General features: G+C 42.6%; 1 protein-coding gene across 1 annotated transcript in view; it reads right to left on the minus strand.

The window, feature by feature from the left end:
* The window catches only part of tinagl1 (tubulointerstitial nephritis antigen-like 1), a 25713-nt gene continuing 1601 nt past the window's right edge, over nt 1-24112 (minus strand). The window contains exons 2-12 of the mRNA XM_070846492.1: nt 21787-22097; nt 19623-19689; nt 12332-12424; nt 12111-12225; nt 9604-9730; nt 9310-9460; nt 9028-9214; nt 7679-7724; nt 6532-6655; nt 3459-3504; nt 1-3201 (exon numbers count right to left, since the gene is read on the minus strand). Coding sequence (XP_070702593.1) covers nt 3034-3201; nt 3459-3504; nt 6532-6655; nt 7679-7724; nt 9028-9214; nt 9310-9460; nt 9604-9730; nt 12111-12225; nt 12332-12424; nt 19623-19689; nt 21787-22090 — 1428 coding nt within the window. The 5' untranslated portion in view covers nt 22091-22097 and the 3' untranslated portion in view covers nt 1-3033. The remainder of the gene's footprint in view (nt 3202-3458; nt 3505-6531; nt 6656-7678; nt 7725-9027; nt 9215-9309; nt 9461-9603; nt 9731-12110; nt 12226-12331; nt 12425-19622; nt 19690-21786; nt 22098-24112) is intronic.

Below are 24112 nucleotides of genomic sequence, written 5' to 3' on the forward strand. Positions count from 1 at the left end.
TGGTTTTGGAAAGACTTTATTGTGCCGCACAATTGAACACTAATGTGGTATTGCATTTAGTGTACACAATACAAGAGACAGAGAGATAATAAAACATTGCACAGGAAAACAAAGAATAAAAGTATATAATTTACACATCTTGTCATAAATAAAGTCTACACATCAGTGAATATGGAGTGGTTCGTTTTACATAAAATACACAACTTCTGTGTGGAAGTCTGCTGCAGCTCCTGGGGGGTTTGGAGGAGAGTTTGTGTGACTGGAAAGAAACATTGCTGAAAGAAAGATACATTTTTATGGAATAGATTCGAGTTTTGCAGAGAATCTACAGTAATATTGTTATTATTGGTCCCATCTTATCGAAAAGTAATCATAATTAACGTGGCACATGTTGTTCATGAACATTTTCTTGAGAATTTTTTTACCCATCTTTTCAATATAGTTGATATATATTCAGTGTCACAGCTCTTAGGTCCAAGCTAACACTAAACCTGAATACTGACAAACTAATAGCAAAATAAATGGACACTGACGTCTGTACTCAAGGGCAACAAAATTATCCCAGCTTTGGTCAGATTCCTTGCAGACTCCTTCTGCATGAAAAAAGTAATTTGTCTGTTTTTCTCACCAGTTCATACTGTTGATAATCTGTTTGAAACAAAAGTATAGAACCTATGCTTTCACGCTGGTGCTGCTCTTCAGCCAATATGTTGTATAAATTAATATCAAAAGGTTCTCAGCTTCACTGGTGAAAATATGCATAAATTGTAAGTAAACATACAAGACCAAGCGTGTGCTCTTTCAGAGAGGGCTGCAACGCAGTAACGTAAATCAATCTAGCAACTGAAGTTTTGTCCATTGATCTTTTTCTCTCTTGCAAAGGAGCTATAGCAACAATCCCACAGATGAAAATATGTAAAGAAGACTCTCCTTCTTTCCGCTGACAGAAATAATCACTCTTCAGGCCAAAGAGCTCAGTTTCACATTGTTCTTGGAGTCTTTCATTATAAAGCTGTTGGCCATCTCATGTTGATGGGCTGCCCTTCATCTTTTCCTCACCTCCGAATGATTCAGTACAAAGATTCAGTACATTGCATAAGAAACATGCAATAATTGCTTATAGATCTACAGCCCCTCCACCACATTGCCTGTCTGTGCAGATATTTCTCTTTGCTTTTATGTCACTCTGCCTATCCATGCCTGAAAGAGATGATACAGGGACCTTAAAGATCACAAGACATGATGATATAGAAATGGAAAAGCCTTTTGAAGTTACACAGCTGAAGCACACCAGGATGTAATTTAAGGTAAGTGGCAATAATACACCATGCTTTCCTTTTCAAGTGAGGCTATGCTCCAAAAATAGCTGAAAGTCCCTCAATAAGCCTGCAACAGGTTAAAATAAAGTCATCATAAAGCGCTGTTTTACTGAAGCAAAGAGAGGCACGCGACTGATAAGTTGGAACATGTTAAGTTTTCAAACAGAAAACAATAAAAAATGAGGAATAAAATATGAGAACATAAAGCCTGTATCCTGTGTGAACCCGGTGTTTCTGTGTTAGTTTGAAGCGGCTTTACATGTTATATTACATATGAAATGCATCAAACATAAGACTGAAGCACAGACTGGACTTTAGCAGCAGTAATCTTCCTCATCCTCCTCGCTGTGGACAAACAGTTACGACTAATATAGAAGCACAAGCAAAAAAGCGGCTGAGTGATGAGTGTGTTATGAAAGTTACTACATACAGTACATCTTTAAACAAGTAGTAAAATAAAACTTTAGAACATAACTGCGACAAAATAATAACATCTTTAGCTCAAATCAGTAACAGTGTACACAGAACAGAGCAAATTAAGACTACTATTCACACACTTTCGTTTGCAGTGGTCAAAACAACTCTGTTTCTTTAAGGCATTTTACAATCTTTTCTTTCTTACCGCATCTGTGTTTTATTTTTCAAATGAGACGGTGGGGTCCAGATTGGCAACATGGCTTTTATTTATATGTTTATAATTGTTCACGCTGACGTTTTTCATCTAATGTGACTGAAAAGTATCTATTTCACCTGCAGCCAAGACAAAATGATCTATGTTAAATCTACTGACACTGTCCCAGTTTAAACATGTAGAAAATTGGCCAAAATTTAGCCTGTTTCATTATCAAATTGGTTTTAAATTCTACTGGGAGTCAAATCCCAAATCAGAGTTTTTGAAATCGTAGACTCACATCAAATTTCCTACTGTTTCCTACTGTTTTTACTGGAATGTGTGAGAAACTCTACCGCCTGCAGCAACCAAGTCTATACAAGTGTTCTCCCTAAAACTAAGGGAATGAGCCAAACTGTGCCTCTGTATAGCTGACAGGTAAATGTCACAAAGGTCATCTATGATATGTTATCATGTTACACAGTTTGGCTGGGTGTGTCTCTTTGAAAGGGTCTGATGTCTGATAATCTGGCTCTCAGATTTCCTCTTTTCTAAGCTGTCCCTCTGAAATTGGGTCTGTCTGGATTATAGATTTAGAGCTAGAAAAGACTAAAAGTTTAGGTTGACAAAAAGGCACAAAGAAGAATAAAGAGATCAGATTGAGCTTCTTCTGCTGTCATCACCCAACTTTGACATGAACATGTTTCACCAGATATTACGCTGAGGATTCTGGGAAGTGTGGTCTTTGGATCAGTAGGTACCTGAGGTGCTTAATTGCAAGGCAACGTAACAGAGCTTTAGCTTAGTTGAGTTTTCTTTTTTTTTTTGGTGCCATAAAACTTGTGTTACAGGGAGAGTGGGGAGGGATCTTCTCTTAAAAGGGTAAAGATGGAGGAGAAGAGGGCTTGTATTGATCCCCAGAGTAAAGTAAGATATAAAAAAAGGGCTCAGGGGCTCTGGGGCTGATTTTGTGGCTGTTCCAGCCAGCTTGATGGGTGAGGGAAGGTCTGAGAATCTTGGTGTGGTTCTCCTCTGGTGTCAAAACCAGCTATAGGTGGGATTAAAAACAAAGGTCTCGGTGGGGTTTTAACATCTGTTGTGCCTCTAAATGTGTCGGCGACGATGGTGGTGATGATGGTTGTGCATGTCCTCCATCGTGATCCTTCCCCACACACCAATCACAAATGCTTCAATCTCACACTCGTTGTCCCCACGAGCAATACGGAAGTAGCCGTTCTCTCCCCAGTTCTTTCCCCAGGAGTTGGCAGCGATCTGTAAAGGAAAGGAAAGTCAAATTCGTGAATGCATATACAGTATCTTGTAATATCCATGCACATTAGGCAAAAGTGAGCCAATTAAGAGGAACTTTGGACTTGAATGTTATACATCTAAAATAGAGATTTTACAACAGAAAATTTAAACAGAATATTAAACAATGTTGCAGGTTTTTCAGAGGAAGAAAATCACATTACAGGGTTTGGGATTCAGAAGAAAGATGCATTTGTTTTGTGCAATGAAAAAAAACTTACCCAGTATTTTTTTGATGTCCCATCAAAGATTCTCTCCTCTCCCCACCTGGTGCACAAAACGGAGACGATGGTTGGTCAAAATGCCAAACAAAAGCACAGCAAAATATCCTCAAATACAGACATCAAATCAGCTGTGTCAGAGTTGCTCTACTATTTTTAAAGTGTGGATGCGTTCCAACAAACATGCCTGATGTAAATACATCTCAGGAATGTGTTCACCTAGGACATGCCTGGCGTTACTGATGAAGAAAAGCAGGAAGTGGCGTTAGTAGTGTTCAAGTGGAGGGAGGGAGGGATCTTTCATCTTGTTAACAACATCCTGAAAATAGAGTATTTATGGCTGGACACCGCCTAGTTGAACTCCTACATCATTCCAATCCAAAGGACACCGAACTTCCCTTTCCCTTTGCCATTTCCGTACTGCAGGCATGAAATAGGAAGGAGAGGGTAGGTGAGGAGGAAGTGAACGCCACCTCAATGCGGCGACAGCTGACACCAACACTCAAGACGAAAAACACACAAATACATGTATGAATCTGAACTTTAAGGCCTGTCTTTATCCTTCTCCCTCCCTGGAAACCTTGGCAAAGGCCCCAAAATTCCCATCATGCCTTACACTTTGGTCTTAGCTCAGCCACTGCCAACTTTTTTGACGCCCGCCGTTTCTGCTCGTCACGATCAAAACATTCTCCCAAAGCCAATTCCCATCCTGTTTTTGCACTCCAGGCCTTTCGTTTCCCTAGAGACTCCCAGTACCTAAATGCTTGTTATCTTTTATGAGGGAAAGGAATGCTGGGAAATAGAGTGGCTAGTCTCAGACTCTGCCAACTCAGTAGCCACAACACTGGCAGATGTGCCAACCCTCTATCAGCGAGTGACTTTATTAGCACAGTGTTTCCCTGACTGGAGTCAGACATCACACTGACCATTACAAACAGCTGTGCAAACAACAGATGCCAACCAGTATCTGACTGGAGAGATGGGATTTGTGTTTATTAGCAAGGGCACATACACACCTGCATATCTGTGTGCGATCCCATATGCATGCTTGCCCGTCTGCATATTTATCGGTATGGACAGAGCCAGACAGAATCGGACCACTGCTGGTCTCTTATCCGGCCTCCAATCAGCGCACTCGCTCTCTCAGGGACAATGATGGGCATACCGCTGTGCCCATGTGCCCCGCCCTTCCCCAACGCCCCTCAGCCCACCCCTGACCTCTTCTCCGAGGATTGATCCCCCTCTCTCTGTCCGGTGCAGTCAGGATCAGCAGCCCAGACAATGCCCTTTCCACCACAGTGGACCTCAATGCTCTTTCCACAAACTTTCCCAGGCACTGGGCTTAAAGGAACGCATCGCTATGGGATTTGGCCTATGTAAACACACTGATGCCTGTGGCTGGCAGGTTGGAGCTCAAAACACTATGCCCCCCCCCCCCCCACCCCCATTCGCTCCACCCCCTCTTCTCGTCCCTCCATCCGACCCAAAACTAGTGTCGCTGATACATCCACATCCATTTGCCGAGTGAGCCAGTGAGGATTCACAGCATCAGTAATCAGTAGAAGGAGACAAAGTGCAGGAGGCATTCAAGAAAGCTGCAAATCCTCAACCTTATCCTCAGCATCATCTCAAAGTCTGCCTTCTTCCACAGTTTACAGAAAAACTGTGGAGATGTAATTACAGTCTACTGAGTGTGATCCTCACAAGAACGTGGTGAACAAACACACTTTTCCAAAACATTTCAGAGCAGTGCATGCTTATGTGATTTAAACAAGCAAAGTACAGGTTGGGGGCTGATAGCTTGAGTGTTTATTGTACACATGCCTACACATGCCACGTTATGTCATAAAATGAAATGTCATAAAATATACATGCAAGTCACGCACATGAAAAGGGACATGAAAAGCTGCTGGCGAATGGGATGTGCTTTGTTGTTATTGTTGGCCAATCAGATAAAAGTAGAGACGTGTTTTTATCCTCCGTCTGGAGTTTCTTTCTAATTTTTTTCATTTTTTATTTAGAAACTGGGACAAGCTCAGACACTGAGGTACAGACGCTGAGTCAAATGCTCACAAACACACATTCCTTAGCCCCCTTTAGAGACCCATTACGAGGTACCTGCTCATTTTTCTCATTTTGAAAGTGAGACGGCAAACGTATCATTGTCACAACAGACACACTTTGAAACCAGCTGGATGACTCGCAAAGAATGTAAAAGTGAAAATGGATGTTTTACATTTTTGGCCTCTCACTGCCCTACAAAGAACACGTAAAAATCAACAGCAAACAACAACCTGTGGATCTGAGAACCGTCTAAATGATTACTCAATATTTTGATTGTGGAGACAAGAGAAAGGGAGGAAGCGGGACGGTCGGTGAGTCAGATGGCCGGCAGAGGAGTGATGAAGGAGACACCACAGAGCGAGATGTGGCAGGAAAAAGAGGACGGGGGGAATTGCGACAGACAGAGGGTGAGGGCAGGTAATCTCCAGGTGTGTTAGCTGCCTACCCGCCTGCATATTTGTGGTCGTCGTAGTTACTAGATAGAGGAGGAAGGGGAGGGGGGCCTTGTCTGCGGCCGACAGAGGAGTGGAGCCAAGGTGTGTCTCCAAGAGCAATAGACTGGGAGGGAGGTGAAGTGAAGTGAAGCTATGAAACAAGCCCGATACCAACAGCTACTAAATTAAAACCTAATTTGTCCTTATTAAACACCTTTTCTGCTGAAATGGCATCTCTTGCGCATGTAGTAACAGTGAAACCAGACACATGAGGACTTGGATCGGGAGGAGGAAGGGCAAATGTTTTTGTTCAGATCCCATTCATAAGTGAATGCAAAGTTTGTGCGACATGGCAGGTGGTTTTCCTGTCAAAAACTCCAACTGAACAAAAGGGATAAAATCCTGGCACACTGTGAAAACCTAAGGTGTTTATGTTGAGTCTAATCAGGTTTGTGCAAGAAGAAAAACCTCTACTTAGGGCGATGCTATGAATAATAGGCTGCTGGTTCGCAACAAAAGGGGGGAAAGGCTTGCTATTAAATATTTTGCATTGTTACTGTAAACTGCCAACTTACCCAGTGATCCTGACGGAGTGTGTGCCGTGTTTGCGGTATTGTGAAGGTTTGGTGAAGCTGACGTCAGTGTGCTTGTAGATCCCAGCCTTATAGACAAAGAAGTCCTCGTGGACCTCCATAATAGCTGCAAGAACAAACAAGCAGGGATAATTAGTAGGCGGATATAACACACACACACACACACGCACACACACACACACATACACAACATCCTTTATCCTTTATCCAGGCTGCTGAATCTATTATGGAAGCGAGAGATAAAAATCTTATTCAAATATTGATTAATCTAAAAGTAATTACCTAATTTAACCAAACAAATTTTAATTTCCCCCCTGAGTCATACACACCCAGACATCAGACAGGGCAGCCATGCATGTATGTGTGTATGTGTGTGTGTGTGTGTGTGCGCGCGTGTCAGTGAGAGCTACATAACTCTGTGTGACTTCTCTATTCCAGTTCAATGGGAATAACCCTCTGGAAGTATAGAAATTCCCTCATTTTGAGGTCTACCTGCACTATATCCAATGTTCTCTGGCTGAGAAAAGTCTGTGAACCTCCCGCATTATAAACAACTCACAATAACACACACACACACACAAATGCAAGCATGCACACACTTTTTTCTATGCTTTTGAGTCAAAGAGAAACTCAAAGGAAAAAAGGAAACTTTGACGTGAAGCCAATAATTTTCCTGGACTGTACACAATAAAACAAGTGGCTGGCACAGGCTCATAGAGAATCACACACACACACACACACACACACACACACACATTCACACCTCTACATGTGACTCTACTATTCAAGTGTACTTGACAATGGTCCAGATGGGCACCAGACAGTGAGGCTGTCTAGTAAAGGAGGCTCAGTTCAACCACACTGACATGAAGGCCCATCATTTCTGACCAGGTGACTGGGGTCATAGTTGAAATCTGGGACAAACCCATCAAGATGACAAGGTCAAACATGACATCATGCGAGGTCGGATACCTAACACGAAGCTCTGAGGTGCATGTGCTTAGATTTGTGGGTCCCTTGGGAGAGCGGTGTTGTTTATATTTAAAATATATTTTAAAAACGTTGCACTCAAAAACTCACTTGGGAGCAAATGTTGACACTAAAATATTATTGTCAATTTTCACCTTACCTTGCACAGGGCCATTATCCATAATCTCCTTCATAATCTCCTTTTCCTGAGAGAGACGATAGAAGGAAGAATTTATAGGCAGAGGAGAGAGAGGCGGACAGAAAGATCATTACATGTCAGTGAAATGGAGAGGATGAAAACAACCCCCCTGGATGTTAAAAGTCAGATAACAAGATTGAATCCAGCAGGGCCTCTGGTCTTAATGCCTGGTTTATTGACTTCACAGGCAATCTGGAGACAGAAACAACAGGCTGTAATGATTTTGAGAGGCATTAGCTGTCATTTAGCATTGATGGATGCTGGCTGATAAAACCACATGTTGGTTGCAGCTCAGTGGTTGACTGAACTGGAGGAGATACATTTAGCTGCATGCAGAGATGGCTTCTGGAAAGAGTTTCAGTGATTGTTACATGATACTTTGCACTGATACGGAAGGACAGAGGTGCATGAAGTGCACCAGATGTAAAAAAATTATATATAAATTTATCTCAACAAGCTTTGATATTGTGAACATGTAGACATATAGAGTTCATATTCTAATTGTGTACTTTTAATTCTGTAAGAAAATGCTAATTTATAAACACTGATACTAATACAGCACAGTTGTTTCATGTTTCATGAGTCATCAGTCAGAACATTTGCTCTCATATCGACTGATTCTAGTTTACTCAACTCACTATAGTGGCTAAGCATGAAAAGATTATATGTAGAAAGAGTCGAGTAATTTGATATTAGAAGCTAAACACAGAAATCCAATTCCAGATTGGCCGTGCCGTAGAAATTATAGTATATAATGATCACGGAAGTGTAGTCTGCAAACTGGTTTAATTCACTTACTGGCCAATATATCCAACATATCTAAAGCCAAACTACTCTGATTACAATCAGAATTACCTCTTAACTCTGTATTATATTTCAATCAACCCTATCAGTCCTGAATCCAATTACCTGGACCATGAAAATTGGTAAACATGCATGTAAGAATAATTCAAGGAATTCAAGGAAAAATTCAAGGAAGAGTGCTGTTGAGCATTAAATCCTGTAAACTGTTCATTCACAGCGGAGTCAAGTACGCATGAGGAAAATGTGCAAAAACACATACTGTAATAAACATGTGAGAGAGATTATAGTCTACTGTAGCACGAGGAAGTCTCAAAAACGTACAGCAAGGGTACCAAAGCTGCATGTTTACTGGAGATTTAAGAATATGCTATGCTGGGCCGGTGTTGAACTAATGTAGGATGGTGTACATGTGCGTGTGTGAGGGAACACCTGCGAGTAGGTACATGTATTTGTGCATCATGTGTCTTTGTTTATGCATGTGTTGTTTTGTATTTGCGGGTGCTTACATTGGATGAGAGCCTGTAGGGTGGTGTGGACTGGTAGATGTCGTTGTGGTAGTTGTGTGTGTTGGGGCAGCGCTGTGTGGCCTGCCTCTTCCCCCGGCCAATCGAGCGACTCTGCATCATGCAGCGGCCCACCTCTGCTGGCGTTTCCTGTGGGGGTCGGTATGGATAACAGTCTTCTGTCACCACGCTGTGTGAGAAGAGGAAGGATTGTCAAGTCTGTTGACACCAATAAATCACATAACTTATCATATGCTGCATTGCTTCTTTGTTTCTAGTCTTTACCCTCTACGCCGAAGGTACCACCAGGCTCCATCAACGCGCCCCCCAGCGCAACCCCCCTGGTTGCGTGTGTCACAGGAAATAAGATTTTGAGGGGACAGCTGAGGAGTCATGTGACCCATTGACTGGATGGAGATTCTGTCTGATGCCACAGCTAGAGAAAAGGACAGGTAACATAACAATTTCAATTCCTTTTCTCATTGAAAAGGATGTTACTTGATTTTTCTTCTATTTTTCAGATTTTCCTTTATGTCTTGTAATGATATCATATATTTCCCTCCATTTATCCTATTCTACCTGCAGTTGAGAAAGCCCAGGATGCAGCGCAGTTGCCCTGATCCAGTGGTTCATGAATCTTTCCTGGCCACTTCTCTGCAGAGTTGAAGTGGAGCGGCAGACGGTCACTCTGAGCATCCATGTTCATCTGATAGAGAGAGGATTTAGAGTCAAATAGAGAAAACAACATGAAGATGCACCATTGGGACTTTAAATGTGGTGCTGGACAGCACAGAGAACGTGTTTTCCCATAACAGAGCACAAACTATCGGCTTCAATTAAAATACTTGTGGACAGCTTTGTTTGACAAGTTAGGATCACTGGCAGATTACATAAGTCTGCTAATCAACTCTCCAGTAGAAGGGACTTATTCACAGGCGATTAGCACCATTTGGCCCAGCGTCAATCTCGGACGCTGAAGAATAGACAGAAAACTTTGATCCTGGTCCTCTCCATGAAACCATGAGGCCGTTTGGTTACATCAGCGTAAAATCCAATGCGTCATTTGAACCTACTGAACTCGCAGCATTCATGAAGGCATCCGTCTCCATTTAGAATATCAATATCAGTGGGATGATAAAATCTAATTAGATGATAAGATTGTGATGGAGTGCAAATATTTTCCGCACTCACAGGTACTTCTCAGATGCCAAACATGGTTGATCTATTAGTCTCCACTCAGGGTTGGATGCTTTCCTAATCTTCCAGTTATGTGTGATAAAAGAGAACACACTTCTATACGACTGACTTCCCCTCTTTCTCATAAAGAGCCTGGCCGCTTGCGCCACATTCCTCTGATTAATAGTGAGGTATTCAGTGAGCAAACGGCCACCTGATGCATAACTGAGGAATGCACTTCTGGTCAGAGATTTGTAACCGTGGAAGGGCAAAGTCCAAAAGCACAGACACCTGAAACACCTGACCTCACAGCGTGATAGAGGAAAACGTACTGCAAGACTACGACGTTGTGTAATAAATTCATTCATGAATTCACAATTTTCCATCCCTTACACAGGAGCCTTCAGACAAACAGGAAAGGAGAGAGGGAGCGAGAGATTTATGAATGGGCTGCAAGGCTCTGATCTGGTTCCTGGCACAGGTAGGGACACGCTGATGCCGGAAGAAGGAGGGGGAGATGTGAGGTTTTTTTGAGTGGAAGAAGTCGTGGAATGCTGGGAGACGTAAGCAGGGGGGAGTGAGGATGGATGGACGAAGAGATGGATGGAGGTGGGGAGGGGTAGACCGGAGAGGAGGTTGCTCTTTATTCTCCAGGCAGCAACCATCCCCTCCATCTTCTCTGTCTGATGTTTTGGTTCCGTCTTATATAATCTGTCTGGGTAAAACGTAAACAAAGACTGAGTGGATCAGAGTGGGCTGAGGTTCCAGACGGAGACGCCGTCACATACCAACAAGCCACCATAATTAAGTGGAAAACGTTTTGATCAGCGTTCCCTTGTTGAATAGGTTTTAAACCCGCATATCTATCAATCATGAACTCACAGGAAGTATGCAGCAGTAAAAAGTCGCGACACAACTGCAACAGTTCACTTTTTCCTGCTCTCCTCCTCCACCATGACCACCCACATATCACTCCACCACACCCACACACCTGCCCTACATGTGTCACACATGTGATTCATGTTAGTTTCTGACTGGTATAGTGCACATATACAAATTTAAATTTCAAGCCAAAAATGAGATTAACCTTTATGGCTTAAAATAATTACCTTAAAAGACAAAAGGTGATTTAAATTTGTGGTTGATGAAATAACTTTTTTTTTTCACAAACTGAGTATAAATTATTTTTTTCCTGTGTAATATTGTTGCTGACTTTTTGCTTTTCCACCCTGCTGTTTTAAATACAGTATTTCCTTCTGATCATAGCCAAAAAAGAAATAAAGTGTAAGTGTCAAGAAATGTAATTGTAAGTATTCAAAATGTAAAACTTTTCTGTTCCCTCTTCCGAGGGAGACATTGTTGGGTCTAGCACTGTAAATATATTTTATTCCTAGTATTGCTAGTATTTTTCAAGACCTGCTATAATTTCTTTGCCACGATTGCTATAAATGTGCAGCTGTAAAAAATGTGATGTCATGCAGCTTCAGAGGGAACAAATACATATTTTGTGAGATACATCACAAAATATTATGTGTGTAATATGTGTGATTGTGTGTAAAGTTCACAGTAAATATTTGGTTAAGTTGAATTTTAAGGGGAAATACAGGGTTTAATAGGTTACTACACCCGCTAGCAACAAGCAACATGATATTTCTTCAATCTCTGAGTGGACATTTGTTGCCTCTTGCCACCTTTTAAAAGCAAGGTCAGAGGTCTGAGGTCAGATACAAAACATTTGCACTGGGGATAGCAAGGATTTGAACGGACTTGAATAGAGAATTGACACTGAAGGTTGAACCTGTGCCTTTGGCGAATTGACCGCAGACATATTTCTTTTTTGACAAGTATTTTTGGTCAGTTGGGTCCTATTAACCCCAAAGTAATTGTCAGAGGTGAAGACTGTTGAATACCTGGATCTCATTCATGTTCATAATAGTCCTGGAGGGTCTCTGTGTGCCCAGGCGGAACCGGATGCCCTCGTCTAGAGTCATGCCGTAGAGTTGACTGTAGTTAGTCGCCTTCCACCTGAGAGCACAAAACAGGAGATGGCAACCATGTGTTAAAGGTCTTATTGCAGATTTTCAAATAACATCAAGTATGTGTGTTTCTATGTGCCTGTGATTGTTTTTACCCATAGTTTCCTCTGTTGATAGCACGGATCATGTCAGACTCAATCAGACAGGCGTTCTGCTCACACTCCCAGCGTCCTGTGGTCCCACATGTACTACAGAGGAGAGACAGAAAGTAGGAGCAAACTGATCAGACCATTAAAAGGCATTGGCAACTGTAATTGCAGCTAAAATAGAGAGATTTCCATAGAACTTCCAAGAACTACAACAGAGAGACCATCTGAGATATGGACAACTACTATATGTGGGGGCTCAGTGGAATTCCCAAATAAGAAATGAAATGAGAGAAAAACATCAACAACTGGAAAAGACTGGAAAAAGAACTAATGAGGGGGTGAGAAATGGAGGGAGAGGTTAAAAGAAACATTCAGCCAATTTAAGCTGCAGAATGCAGATCCTTTTTTAGTCAGAGGGAAGGAGAGAGACTGATGTCAAGAAGATGACAGAAGAGATAAGAGAACAGGATATTAATGATGACGACGATGTTTCCTTTGGGAAAGCTCAAAAATAACTTGCACTGTGCAGTTTCTGATGACTCACTGTGAAGTAGTGTGTGTGTGAGCCAGACCAGTGGTGAAAAAAGTATTAAGGTCCTTTCCTTCAGTAAAGTGCCAGTACAAGCACATAAAGTGAGGACTTTTAAAACCAAAAGTATTCATGTATTATGAAAATGAATTATGTAAGAAAAACATACTTCAAAAGTAGAAGTACTCATTATCCATTCAAAATATCATATCATATACACTGCTCAAAAAAATAAAGGGAACACTAAAATAATACATCCTAGATCTCAATGAATGAAATATTCCAGTTGAAAATCTTTATTCACTACATAGTGGAATGCGTTGAACAAAAATGATCAATGTAAATCAAAATTATTATCCTATGGAGGTCTGGATTTGGAATCATACTCAAAATAAAAGTGGAAAATCACATTACAGGCTGATCCAACTTCAGAGGAAATTCCTCAAGACAAGTCAAAATGAGGCTCAGTAGTGTGTGTGGCCTCCACGTGCCTGTATGACCTCCCTACAACGCCTGGGCATGCTCCTCATGAGGCGGCGGATGTTCTCCTGAGGGATCTCCTCCCAGACCTGGATTAAAGCATCAGTCAACTCCTGGACAGGTGCAACGTGGTGTTGGTGGATGGAACGTGACGATGTCCCAGATGTGCTCGATTGGATTCAGGTCTGGGGAACGGGCAGGCCAGTCCATAGCATCAATGCCTTCATCATGCAGGAACTGCTGACGCACTTCAGCCACATGAGGCCAAGCATTGTCATGCATCAGAAGGAACCCAGGGCCCACTGCACCAGCATATGGTCTCACAATGGGTCTGAGGATCTCATCCCGGTACCTAATGGCAGTCAGGGTACCTCTGGCTAGCACATGGAGGGCTGTGCGGCCCTCCAAAGAAATGCCTCCCCACACCATTACTGACCCACCACCAAACCGGTCATGCTGGAGGATGTTGCAGGCAGCAGAACGTTCTCCACGGTATCTCCAGACTCTGTCACGTCTGTCACATGTACTCAGTGTGAACCTGCTCTCATCCGTGAAGAGCACAGGGTGCCAATGGCGAATCTGCCAATCTTGGTGTTCTCTGGCAAATGCCAATCGCCCTGCACGGTGTTGGGCTTAAGCACAAGCCCTACTTGTGGACGTCGGGCCCTCATACCACCCTCATGGAGTCTGTTTCTGACAGTTTGAGCAGAAACATGCATGCCTGTTTCCTGGTATCTCCTCCATGCTCTGGACACTGTGCTGACAGACACAGCAAACCTTCTTGCCACAGCTCACATTGATGTGCCAGCCTGGATGAGCTGCACTACCTGAACAACTTCTGTGGGTTGTAGACACCGCCTCATGCTACCTCTAGGGATGAGAGCACTGACAAAATGCAAAAGTGACCAAAACATCAGCCAGAAAGGATGAGAACAGAGAAACGGTCTGTGGTCACCACCTGCAGAACCACTCCTTTATAGGGGTTGTCTTGCTAATTGCCTCTCATTTCCACCTGTTGTCTGTTCCATTTGCACAACAGCAGGTGAAATTGATTCACAATCAGTGTTGCTTCCTAACTGGACAGGTTGATTTCACAGAAGTGTGATTGACTTGGAGTTACATTGTGTTGTTTAGGTGTGCCCTTTATTTTTTTGAGCAGTGTAGAATGGGCTGGTTAATAATTCTATGATAATGTATCATCGCTTCTCAGCCAATGTGTCTAGCATGTGACTGTAAAATAAATTGAAAATACACTGAAAATAAATGTATGGAAACATATGGAGTAAGAATATATTTCCCTCTGAAATGTAGGGGACAAAAAGTATAAAATGGCAACACTTCAGTAAAGTACTGTACCAGTTACAAAGCTTACTCAGACAGATGAGTCATTGTCGCTGATAACCCCCCCCACTAAACTTCAGTTCACCTTCCACTGATAAAATAAGTGAAAGTAAATTCCTCCATTTACAGAATATTTCATTCCATTCATGTTTCCAAAGAGCCGTTGTCTGAACAAAACACCAAACTAACTAACTGAAAAAGCTAGCTTGGCTTGGTCCAAAGGAAACAAAATGTACTTACTAGGACCTCTAAAGCTCAATATTTAACAAAATTGATGCTCTCTGTATCTGAAGTTTAGATGGATTTCATTATTGACAAGAGGGTATAATTATTTTATGATGTGCATCTGAAAAGATCTACTGTCAAAGCTTCCAAACTACGTCACATGGACAAACCTATATGTCAACAAATCTCCTTATGTACCCAGTAATCTTGGATGGACTAAGTTCAGGTGTTGTTGACCTGAGCTGAATTGTGTGATCTCAGACTAGATTCCTTCATTTCCCTTTGGACATTATAAAGCTTAATGGATGTCTTCTTGGTTTCTTTGCTGTAAATGTTTTTGTTCTCACTAAGACTAACTGGTTAAATAAAGCTGATAAATCATTATAAATTACTGTGTGTAACAGCTACAGGGTCAGCGGCAGTTTTGGAAATATCATAATAAATGAGTGCATTAGCGAGAGATAAAGAATGAGGGGTGTTTCCCACACAGGCGCGTATAGACATCCAGTCATAAAGTCTACTGTACATTAGACGCCATGTTTACAGAGGGGGGAACCTGCCCGAGAGGATCATTAAACACACACACACACACACACACACACACACACAGTGATGAAGAGGCCAAATTCCCCTTTAGTCACACTGAAGCTTAGAGAGTGTGTATCACCTCTCAATTGCACCCCTCCCTGCTGGGTCTCTGAGACATACAAGTACAATGTTCAAGCACACACCCACAGACACATATACACACACACATTGGCAGAGTTTAGACCAGTCTGCTCAGCCTCCCACTGAGGACCGTCGGATGGCTTTGATTGGAGGACAGAGACACTGGCCTTTTCCCTCACCCTTCCCTCAGCAGAAACACTTACTGTACAAGCAGCTCAGTGGCAGTGGGTCAAAATCAGCAATAAATTCACACCGAAATAAACACACACACACACACACACACACACACACATACACACACACACAGGACAGACAAGGAATAATGACAGGGGACAGAGTGTGACTGAGAATGAAATATGAGGGCTGCGAGGACAGTGGGAGGCCATATTTCACATTCTTCGTCACACTCCCTATTAGATACTAGATACACCCTCTCCCCCCCCCCCGAGACAATACACATACACACGTTGCATACATGCATACATAAGAATACACACCCCTGGGTGTCATGAGGTGTATTGTCTCGCCATATCTTGCTCGACCCTGCCAGGACAGTGGGAACAGAGCCTTGTTTGTGTGTGTTCAGATATGAGGTATCTACACCATCGGAGGAACTATACAACAACTTAGGGCGTCCCAGTCGGCACTGGTTGTTGTCCAATCTAAAGTACAGAGCTGCTGCCAAATCAAAGCGGAGATAGTTGCTCCATCGCGCTGTGTGTGATTGTGAGAAGGAGGCGCCACGTTTCAGATCATTTGGGGCTGATAAAGAGTTATCAGGATGCCAACAGCTCAGGGAGGAAGAGGCCTCAGCTGGAGATCCCATTAACACAACAAAAGACTGCCACACACATCACAGTACATCTTCACACAGTAAACATAAGCATGGCTTCAATACTTCATGCTCATATTTCAGTGGTGTCTGGCACTGACACAATCTGCCCAAGAGTTATTTCAGGCTATAACCGTAGTAGTAATGCAGTAGGAAAAGATAAAGTTCATACTCATTGTAATACAGAGTCTATTTTTATTGAATATCTGTGATATTTGGCTGTGTGACTTCCTATTTTGCTAAAATTAGAGGTTAGTCAATATGTAGGAGATTAGATAAGACCACTGCTAATGAGAGAATGTGGAGGGAACAGAGGGAGAGCAGCCTGTCGACACAAAGCGGAAGCCTCCACCCCGCAGCCCTGATTCTGAGAGTTGGGAGGATGCACATTTGGGAAACTAATAAGTGGAGAGAGTGGGAGTAGGAACAGGGAGCACGTGCGTCCCTCCACACCAAAGTTGTGGTGCAATTTTTCAAGTGTTCATGTGTATCGCCTTAACAAGCACGTGTGAGAGTGTGTGTGTATAAGACTCTTTTGTTTGGCGGGGAAAGGGGCATTAGCACATAAACGCTGTTTTCTGGTGACCTGGAGCACTGCAGGTTATTTTTACCACGCAGCTTGTGTTTGCTCAACCTTTCCTCAAGACGAAACGCTAGCCCCGTCATTTATCAACCTCCACCCTCGCATTGCTACGCACCTATCAGAACCTGTCTTGGTGAAAGTCATACTTCCAGGCTATCAGTCTTGACAAAGCACAGCTACTGGAGTCAAACAGCTGCGAGGCTAAAAGCAGAGGCTGTGGAGATCAGTGAGGTCAGCGTGGTTTGGGTCGGACGTGTCATGATAAACAGCCATCGTGTGTTCTTGTTGCATGAAAATAAATATAATATGGAAGTACAAACGGATGTTAAATCAAAAACTGTGTGCAAGGGTGCATGTAACATGTAAACAGTGGAACATCAAGTGACTCAGATGTGAGGAACTACAGAGAGGGAAAGGTGAGGAATTCAATTTCCTTTCTTCCTGCCTTCACTCACTTGACCTCTCCTCTCCTATCCTCTGTTATCCGCTTTTACTGTTAGTATTAGGGGGTTAGGGGTTTTGAATAGTTTTGATTTTGCCTCGATGTAGGGTCAGGGTTGAGGTCAGGGCACAATTGGGGAATTGTGGGGGTTAAGTGAAGAGCTATTTGTGAATCTGTCCGTACCTCTGAACAGGAAAAAAGAGCCAGACCAAGAACACATGAGCTTTGTCGTACGATATCTTGCCTCAGCCTCAGCATGTGCATTAGAGGAGAGTGAATATTTATTTACATCAGTTTAAGAGCCCTCTGGGCAGTTCAGTTGATCAGCAGGAATCTGTTTCAACGATGATTAAATTTAGGATGTTATGTTGCCTGTTTTGATTAATTCTGAGTTATACAGCTACTGTTCCTCCTGTTACAGACACAGACTGCCAAGCTGTTCTTCACTTCATATCAGATCAGACCCAATAATGCTTTAGAATAAATAACAGCCGGCTTCATCAGCATGTCAGCATAGTTTTACAGGTATTTGATTATAAACTTAAGTTTTGGACAAATTGATGACATTGGTGAAAAGTTGAATTACAAATTCATCTTAATGGGGACATAACATTTTTCAACAAATGTTCGTCATATAAGAAGACTTCAACATTTCAAGGCCTGTTCCCTCTTGTTACCCTAAATTTGTGTTTCTCTTTTTTGTATGACCCTTTTTCACAGCCAACAGTTTCACTTGTCATAGAAAAGCACAGCTGTTACTGACAACATGCACAATAACAGGACCCTAAAACTGAGGCAGCTAAATGGAGTCCAGCCATCATTAATTATATGATTTACACCTGAGCTATTCCTATTGTGAAATGTCTGCCTCTAACTTGCTATCTTCCCCGGAGCCTTTCTGTGCTTTCTCATCTCTCTGGTTCCTGTGGATCCTGGTCCTGGCCCTGCTGATGTGGTTCTCTGGTTCCTGTGGGTCCTGGTCCTGGCCCTGCTGATGTGGTTCTCTGGTTCCTGTGGATCCTGGTCCTGGCCCTGCTGATGTGGTTCTCTGGTTCCTGTGGGTCCTGGTCCTGGCCCTGCTGATGTGGTTCTCTGGTTCCTGTGGATCCTGGTCCTGGCCCTGCTGATGTGGTTCTCTGGTTCCTGTGGGTCCTGGTCCTGGTTCTGCTGATGTGGTTCCCTGGTTCCTATGGATCCTGGATCCTGGTCCTGGTCCTGGTCCCGCTGATGTGGTTCTCCATCAGCCAATGGATGTGCGTCTGTCCAAGGCTACAGCCTGTCCGTCCTTGGGAGCTGGATCTCTCCTTCATTGTGGTGCTCCTGGAGGTTTCTCTTTTCCCACTGGGTTTTTTGAGTTTTTCCTTCCCGAAGAAGGAGGGTCATAAAGATCCACCGGACTGATCCATTGGCCTCATTGACTGCTGGACTCTTTATTAGATTGCTTGTTCTCTTACACTTGTTTATTTCAGTGAACTTTGTAAAGCACTGTGAGACACTCTGTTGTGATATTGGGCTATACAAATAAATTGAATTGAAAATTGAATTGAATGTCAAAATAACTTCAAGAAAAAGGCCTATGAAAGACGAGAGTTAAGCGCGCGTGTGTGTGTGTGTCTGTATGAAAATATAAAGATTATGTGGTCAGTGAATGATTTCCATTGAAAACCTTGATGTAAAAACTTAATGTTACTCCATAAAGCCATATGCTGTGCTGACACATATTTCTTAAAACCACACTGATAATTCTAGTACAGTTCCCAGAGGTACTGTAAGTCATAGTGAAATTTGGTGAAATTTGAAAATACTTTATCTATCCCCAGGGGGAAATTCAGGCGTTACAGTTGCTCTGATACAGAGAAGCAAAAGAGAAATATGGGAGATACAATAAACTCAGTATTTACAGAATATATACAATAAATAAGAATAGAAAATGTAATAAAAATGTGGCACGAGACACCTCAATTTTTTAAATTTGTGTGTCCATGTACATCCATGAAGCATGGCGTCGTGGGCTTTGATATTTCACACAGTATAAGCATCTAAGGGGTCATGTGAAGTGTTAGATCAAGTAAATATAGAACATAAAGACGAAGTGAGGAGAAACTATGTTTTTTTTTTACTTTAAGCTACTTAAGGGAAAGTCCAGGATTTAAGAGGTTAAAAGAGAAACAGGGGAAGACAGAGGGGTTTACATACCATAAATTGCAGTTCTCTTTGTATGTTTGCCCTGTAAAGAATCTGTTTCCATTTCTATCGCAGGTGCCTGAGAGGAGAAAAAGAGGGGCAACTTAATACATATGGGTCTGATGTAGCTAAACAACAAACAATCTCCAAGAAAGCAACACACAAATACAGAGACAGACATACATACAGTATACAGCACTCACACTTAATACAGTCACACTGGCAAAATTCATTCATTTGCAAGCATAATAAAAAAAGTGTTAACAGTAACTCCCCCAGTGTGTGTGAGTGTGAGTGTGAGTGTGAGTGTACACACAGAACATGTGAGGTCTAAAGAGCGCTGAGCTCCAGTAATCCACTGTAGGAATGTGGCGTTAGCTTCTTTCCTGCCTTCCCAGGCTTCCTGGGCCTTCGTCATGCTTTAACCAGCTTACGCTTCACTTCGCCACCTCAAGTGAGACTGAGGGAAAGGGCCAATGCATCCATAATTAACCAAAAAACAACAAAAAAAACACCAAAAGCCACTCAAAAATGTATTAACTTTTGTGAGCATGCATTGCATTTGTAACATTTGTGACCACTAGAATAATTTAGCTGTGACACAGCAAAGAATCTGACCCATTACACTTGAAGGTTGAACTCTGCTTCCTTTTAGATAGTGAAAACTATATTGGCTTAGTGACACATTCACAGTGAGGTTTATCTACAGGCTGATTTACAATCGAAGGTGCTGTCAGTGTGAAATCCATATGGAATTTAGGCTGAGAATTTACAACATGAGCAGGTTTCCTGGCCTGTGGTGTGAGGCCCAGAGCTGATTGTGTGATTTATGACTGAGGGCCTTTGATACCCATCTTCCCCCAATCGGCTGTCTTGCCAAGACTGTCACAACTCACTTACTGCATGTGTGACAAGTTACACATTGACAGTGAAGGATTTTATACATGGGAACTCTGGCAATCTAAAAGTATGTGGTGTCATGTAATAAGATGATGTGACACTTCTTATAGGGTTCTTTTTTTCCATGAGCAAATATCACAAAATGATATACTGAATTTGACAACATACTGAGAAAGCCCACCTGAATCGAACACTGACTACTGAGTTATGGACTGCAACCATCTTTGACTGTAAGGCAGCAACAAGAAAAAGGACCTCTTGTAAAAATCTGTCACCTCCCTCCTTTCGAAGCACCACAGCTTCCCTCCCGGCTGTGTAACTGTGTGGTCGCAGTGTGTGTGTGCACGCTCTTAAAGATGCATTAGTGTTTTACTCGTTTACTCGTGATCCCCTTACCTTGTCGTCCAGGGAACACATACCTGCACCAAGCCTGTTGTCTGTCTCTCCCGCCCTCCACATAGCCCACATTCCTTCTCCTGACCTCCATTCATCCCTCCATCCACCCCTCCACCCTCCCTCTGTCTGGGTTAATAAGAAGACTACTGTTCCCTGCTCTGTTCTCAGGTAGGCCTCCGCTGTCACTGGCACATTTTACACCTACGCCTTAAGAGAATAGTACTATTACTGTGTGGGGAGTCCAAATGTAGTTAAGTTAGACAGTTAGAGGACTGGCTAAATCTTAACTTATTTACTTAAGGACTTTTCAGAATTTATCAGGGCAGGACGGAGGGTCAGAGAAGGGGCAGGGTATTGTAATTTCTTTGCTGAGGGGAAGCTAGTCTGATGTTTTCACTTTATTTATTTTTCAGCCCTCCCTTCTCAGATCGATAACAAAAAAAGGAATCAAACAGAAGTCAAAAGGATGGCTGTCATGTCATAAAAGCATGTTAGGCCACATGCAAAGGAAAATAATTCTGTCTCTGTATATGGGCTTTATTTTTCCTCATCAGAATCAAACAAGGAGCTAGAAGGACCTGCCTGGGCCTAAGAGAGGCTGTATTTCTGTCGCTTTCTTGCATTGCATTTGCAAAGCTTTTTTTGTTATTGAGAATTTGGGTGAAATTCAGCTTACCGTCATGTGAGTTTAAAAGAAAGGTATGTAATTGTAATTAATTTACAGGTGTGAACTGTGTTCCAGCTCAGAGTCTCTCAGTTGGATTCTTTGCTGCTCCCTGACTGATTTTAACTAATTACGACAGGCCCACACACTCTCCTACAAGATCCACTGATGCGCACACAAACACATTTAAGCATCCGCTTGTGCACCCCTACTTACCAATGAAAGGTGGCTGCACGCCAAGACAGTGACCCCAAAAGTCAGGGCAGCAGTCAGAGACGGTGCGGTTGCAGAACAGGTCGCAGTAGCAGATGGTGTCCAGGTAGGGAACAGTGCAGAGGTCATCTCTGCCGGGGCAGCAACCTCCCCTCCTCTGGCAGTAGGAGCCAAATGGATCCCTGATGCCACCAACATGGAGCGGACTTGCCAGCTCCCTCTTGGTCCGTCTGGACAGGATTCTGTCTGCAGTGCTTTCTCCCACCACCAGGAGCAGCACTGCCATAGACAACAGGAGAAGCTTCATGATAAATCTGTGAAAAGAAAAGGACAGGAAATAGGATGTTTAGGTAAAGGTAATACTAAATAATCTATGCCCTCCTATAATTCCTATTCTTGCTGTATTCTTTTTGAAAGTTGGTCTGCTTTTCCCAAGAGGAGACACTTTCCAAACACTTCCACTTCATGGGAAGAGAGGGGAAGAGGTTGCACTGTGAGCAGCACAATTTTGGGATATGACTGCTGCCAACACACAATCCACCTCCCGCTGTGTAATTCACATACACACTGATGCATAGACACTCAGCAGTGCACATACACACACACAAAAAAATACCTTCAAACAGAGCTGGCAGCCAGTGGTCCAAACAGAATTCCATGTGATCCTCAGAGATCATCTGCTTATTTTTACTGACTTTCCTTTTAAGCAGCCAAGACAAACAGCAGCTTAATGTGAAAACACACTCACCAAGACAGCGGTGGCAAACCAGTATGCAACGATAGAAACACAGACAAAAGTGTTGAATGATGTATGATGGGGTCATTTCAGGTCCCAGGGTGAAAGATTCCCTCCTTCTTTCATGTGACCCCACTGATTCCTTGGACTGAATATGAATGTGATTTCACCATTTTAGTATATTTTTTGTGTTGGTATTTAATCCCTCTTACACTGATAATATTTTCATGAATGCGGCACTGTTTGAATTGCAGGAACACATGAATCCAGCTGCACTCTAATCACCCTATAATTAAATGTTTTACTTTATCTATGAGGGGTCTGCCAGTGCAGTATGAGGAAGGGGGCATTATCATCCAAGATTAGCATGCTATCTCAGGCACGGAAATAAAGTAATGTCCTGCTGTCAAAGCTAATCTGTCACACTTGAGAAAATTGTCTGGGTGAACAGACACAGGCCACATCCAGTATTAATGGACCTCAGAGACAATACAGTTTATCTAAATGCCATGTTGGGGCATGGTAGCAGGGCAGGCTGTACACATACAGTAAATGTCTTATTCACACAGCCACAGAAACAAATCACACTGGTGCTCCGGCTGATGACTCTCCCTTCCACCATTTGTTCCACCTGGTCTCTGACTTTATATGCAGTGCGCTGTGATAAATTTTTAGATTTTATGTTTTTTTTGTCAGTGACTTCAACGCAAGACTAATATTGGTATATGCATGTGCAACACCTTCAGTGACCAGGCTTAGCCCATATGTGTGTGTGTGTGTGTGTGTGTGTGTGTGTGTGTGTGTATGAAGGAGCTCTCAAACAAAGGTCAAACAATCATCCATATGTAAGGATCATTTCTGTGGATGTGTATGTGCCTATTGGTCTCAGGTTACTGAATGGATGAGTCTTTGCAGGGCCTGACAAAGAGGGTTTGCCCGCTGCTTACATAAATAGCATCATTAATTAACCAATCAGAGCTCAGAGAACAATGGAAACTCTGCACATAAAGCGGGGCTCCGGAAAAGATCTTTGCTGTGCTGGTTTCTGCATGACTGTGCCTTTAGTTGAAACGCACACACACCCCACACATACACACACACACACACACACACACACACACACACACGGGCATATGGCAGCATGGGATGGGCAGGTCCCCTCCTTTACACAAGTGTTTTGTTGTGGCAGACTCTCAGCAGCAGTGCAATAAAACACCCACCAGTCTGCTCAATGAGCTGCTGAGGCCTTCAGGTCAAACTGTTAAAGTAAGAAAAAAAGAAATCAAGTGGTGATCCTAATGCAGGCTGCTAACAGGACCCGAACCAATAACCTCCCTACATGGAGCAACTTAGTTCTTAGTTCTTCTAACGTAAACCAAAAAACCTACACAAAGCTTAAATATGGCAAAATATTTGATCGTGTTTGCTACAGTTCTCTGCTGAAGCAACAATATTGATTATTGTAACTGATGAGTCCTCATTCTAACAGCAGTAAAAACTGTCCTGTAAAATTCACAATTCAAACACATCAACAAAATTAGTTAAATAAGGGCCGTGTAATAGTTAATAGAGCTTTCAATACATAAAGCAATT

This window comes from Pempheris klunzingeri, chromosome 16, assembly GCF_042242105.1.
Source record: "Pempheris klunzingeri isolate RE-2024b chromosome 16, fPemKlu1.hap1, whole genome shotgun sequence".
Taxonomy (NCBI): Eukaryota; Metazoa; Chordata; class Actinopteri; order Acropomatiformes; family Pempheridae; genus Pempheris; species Pempheris klunzingeri.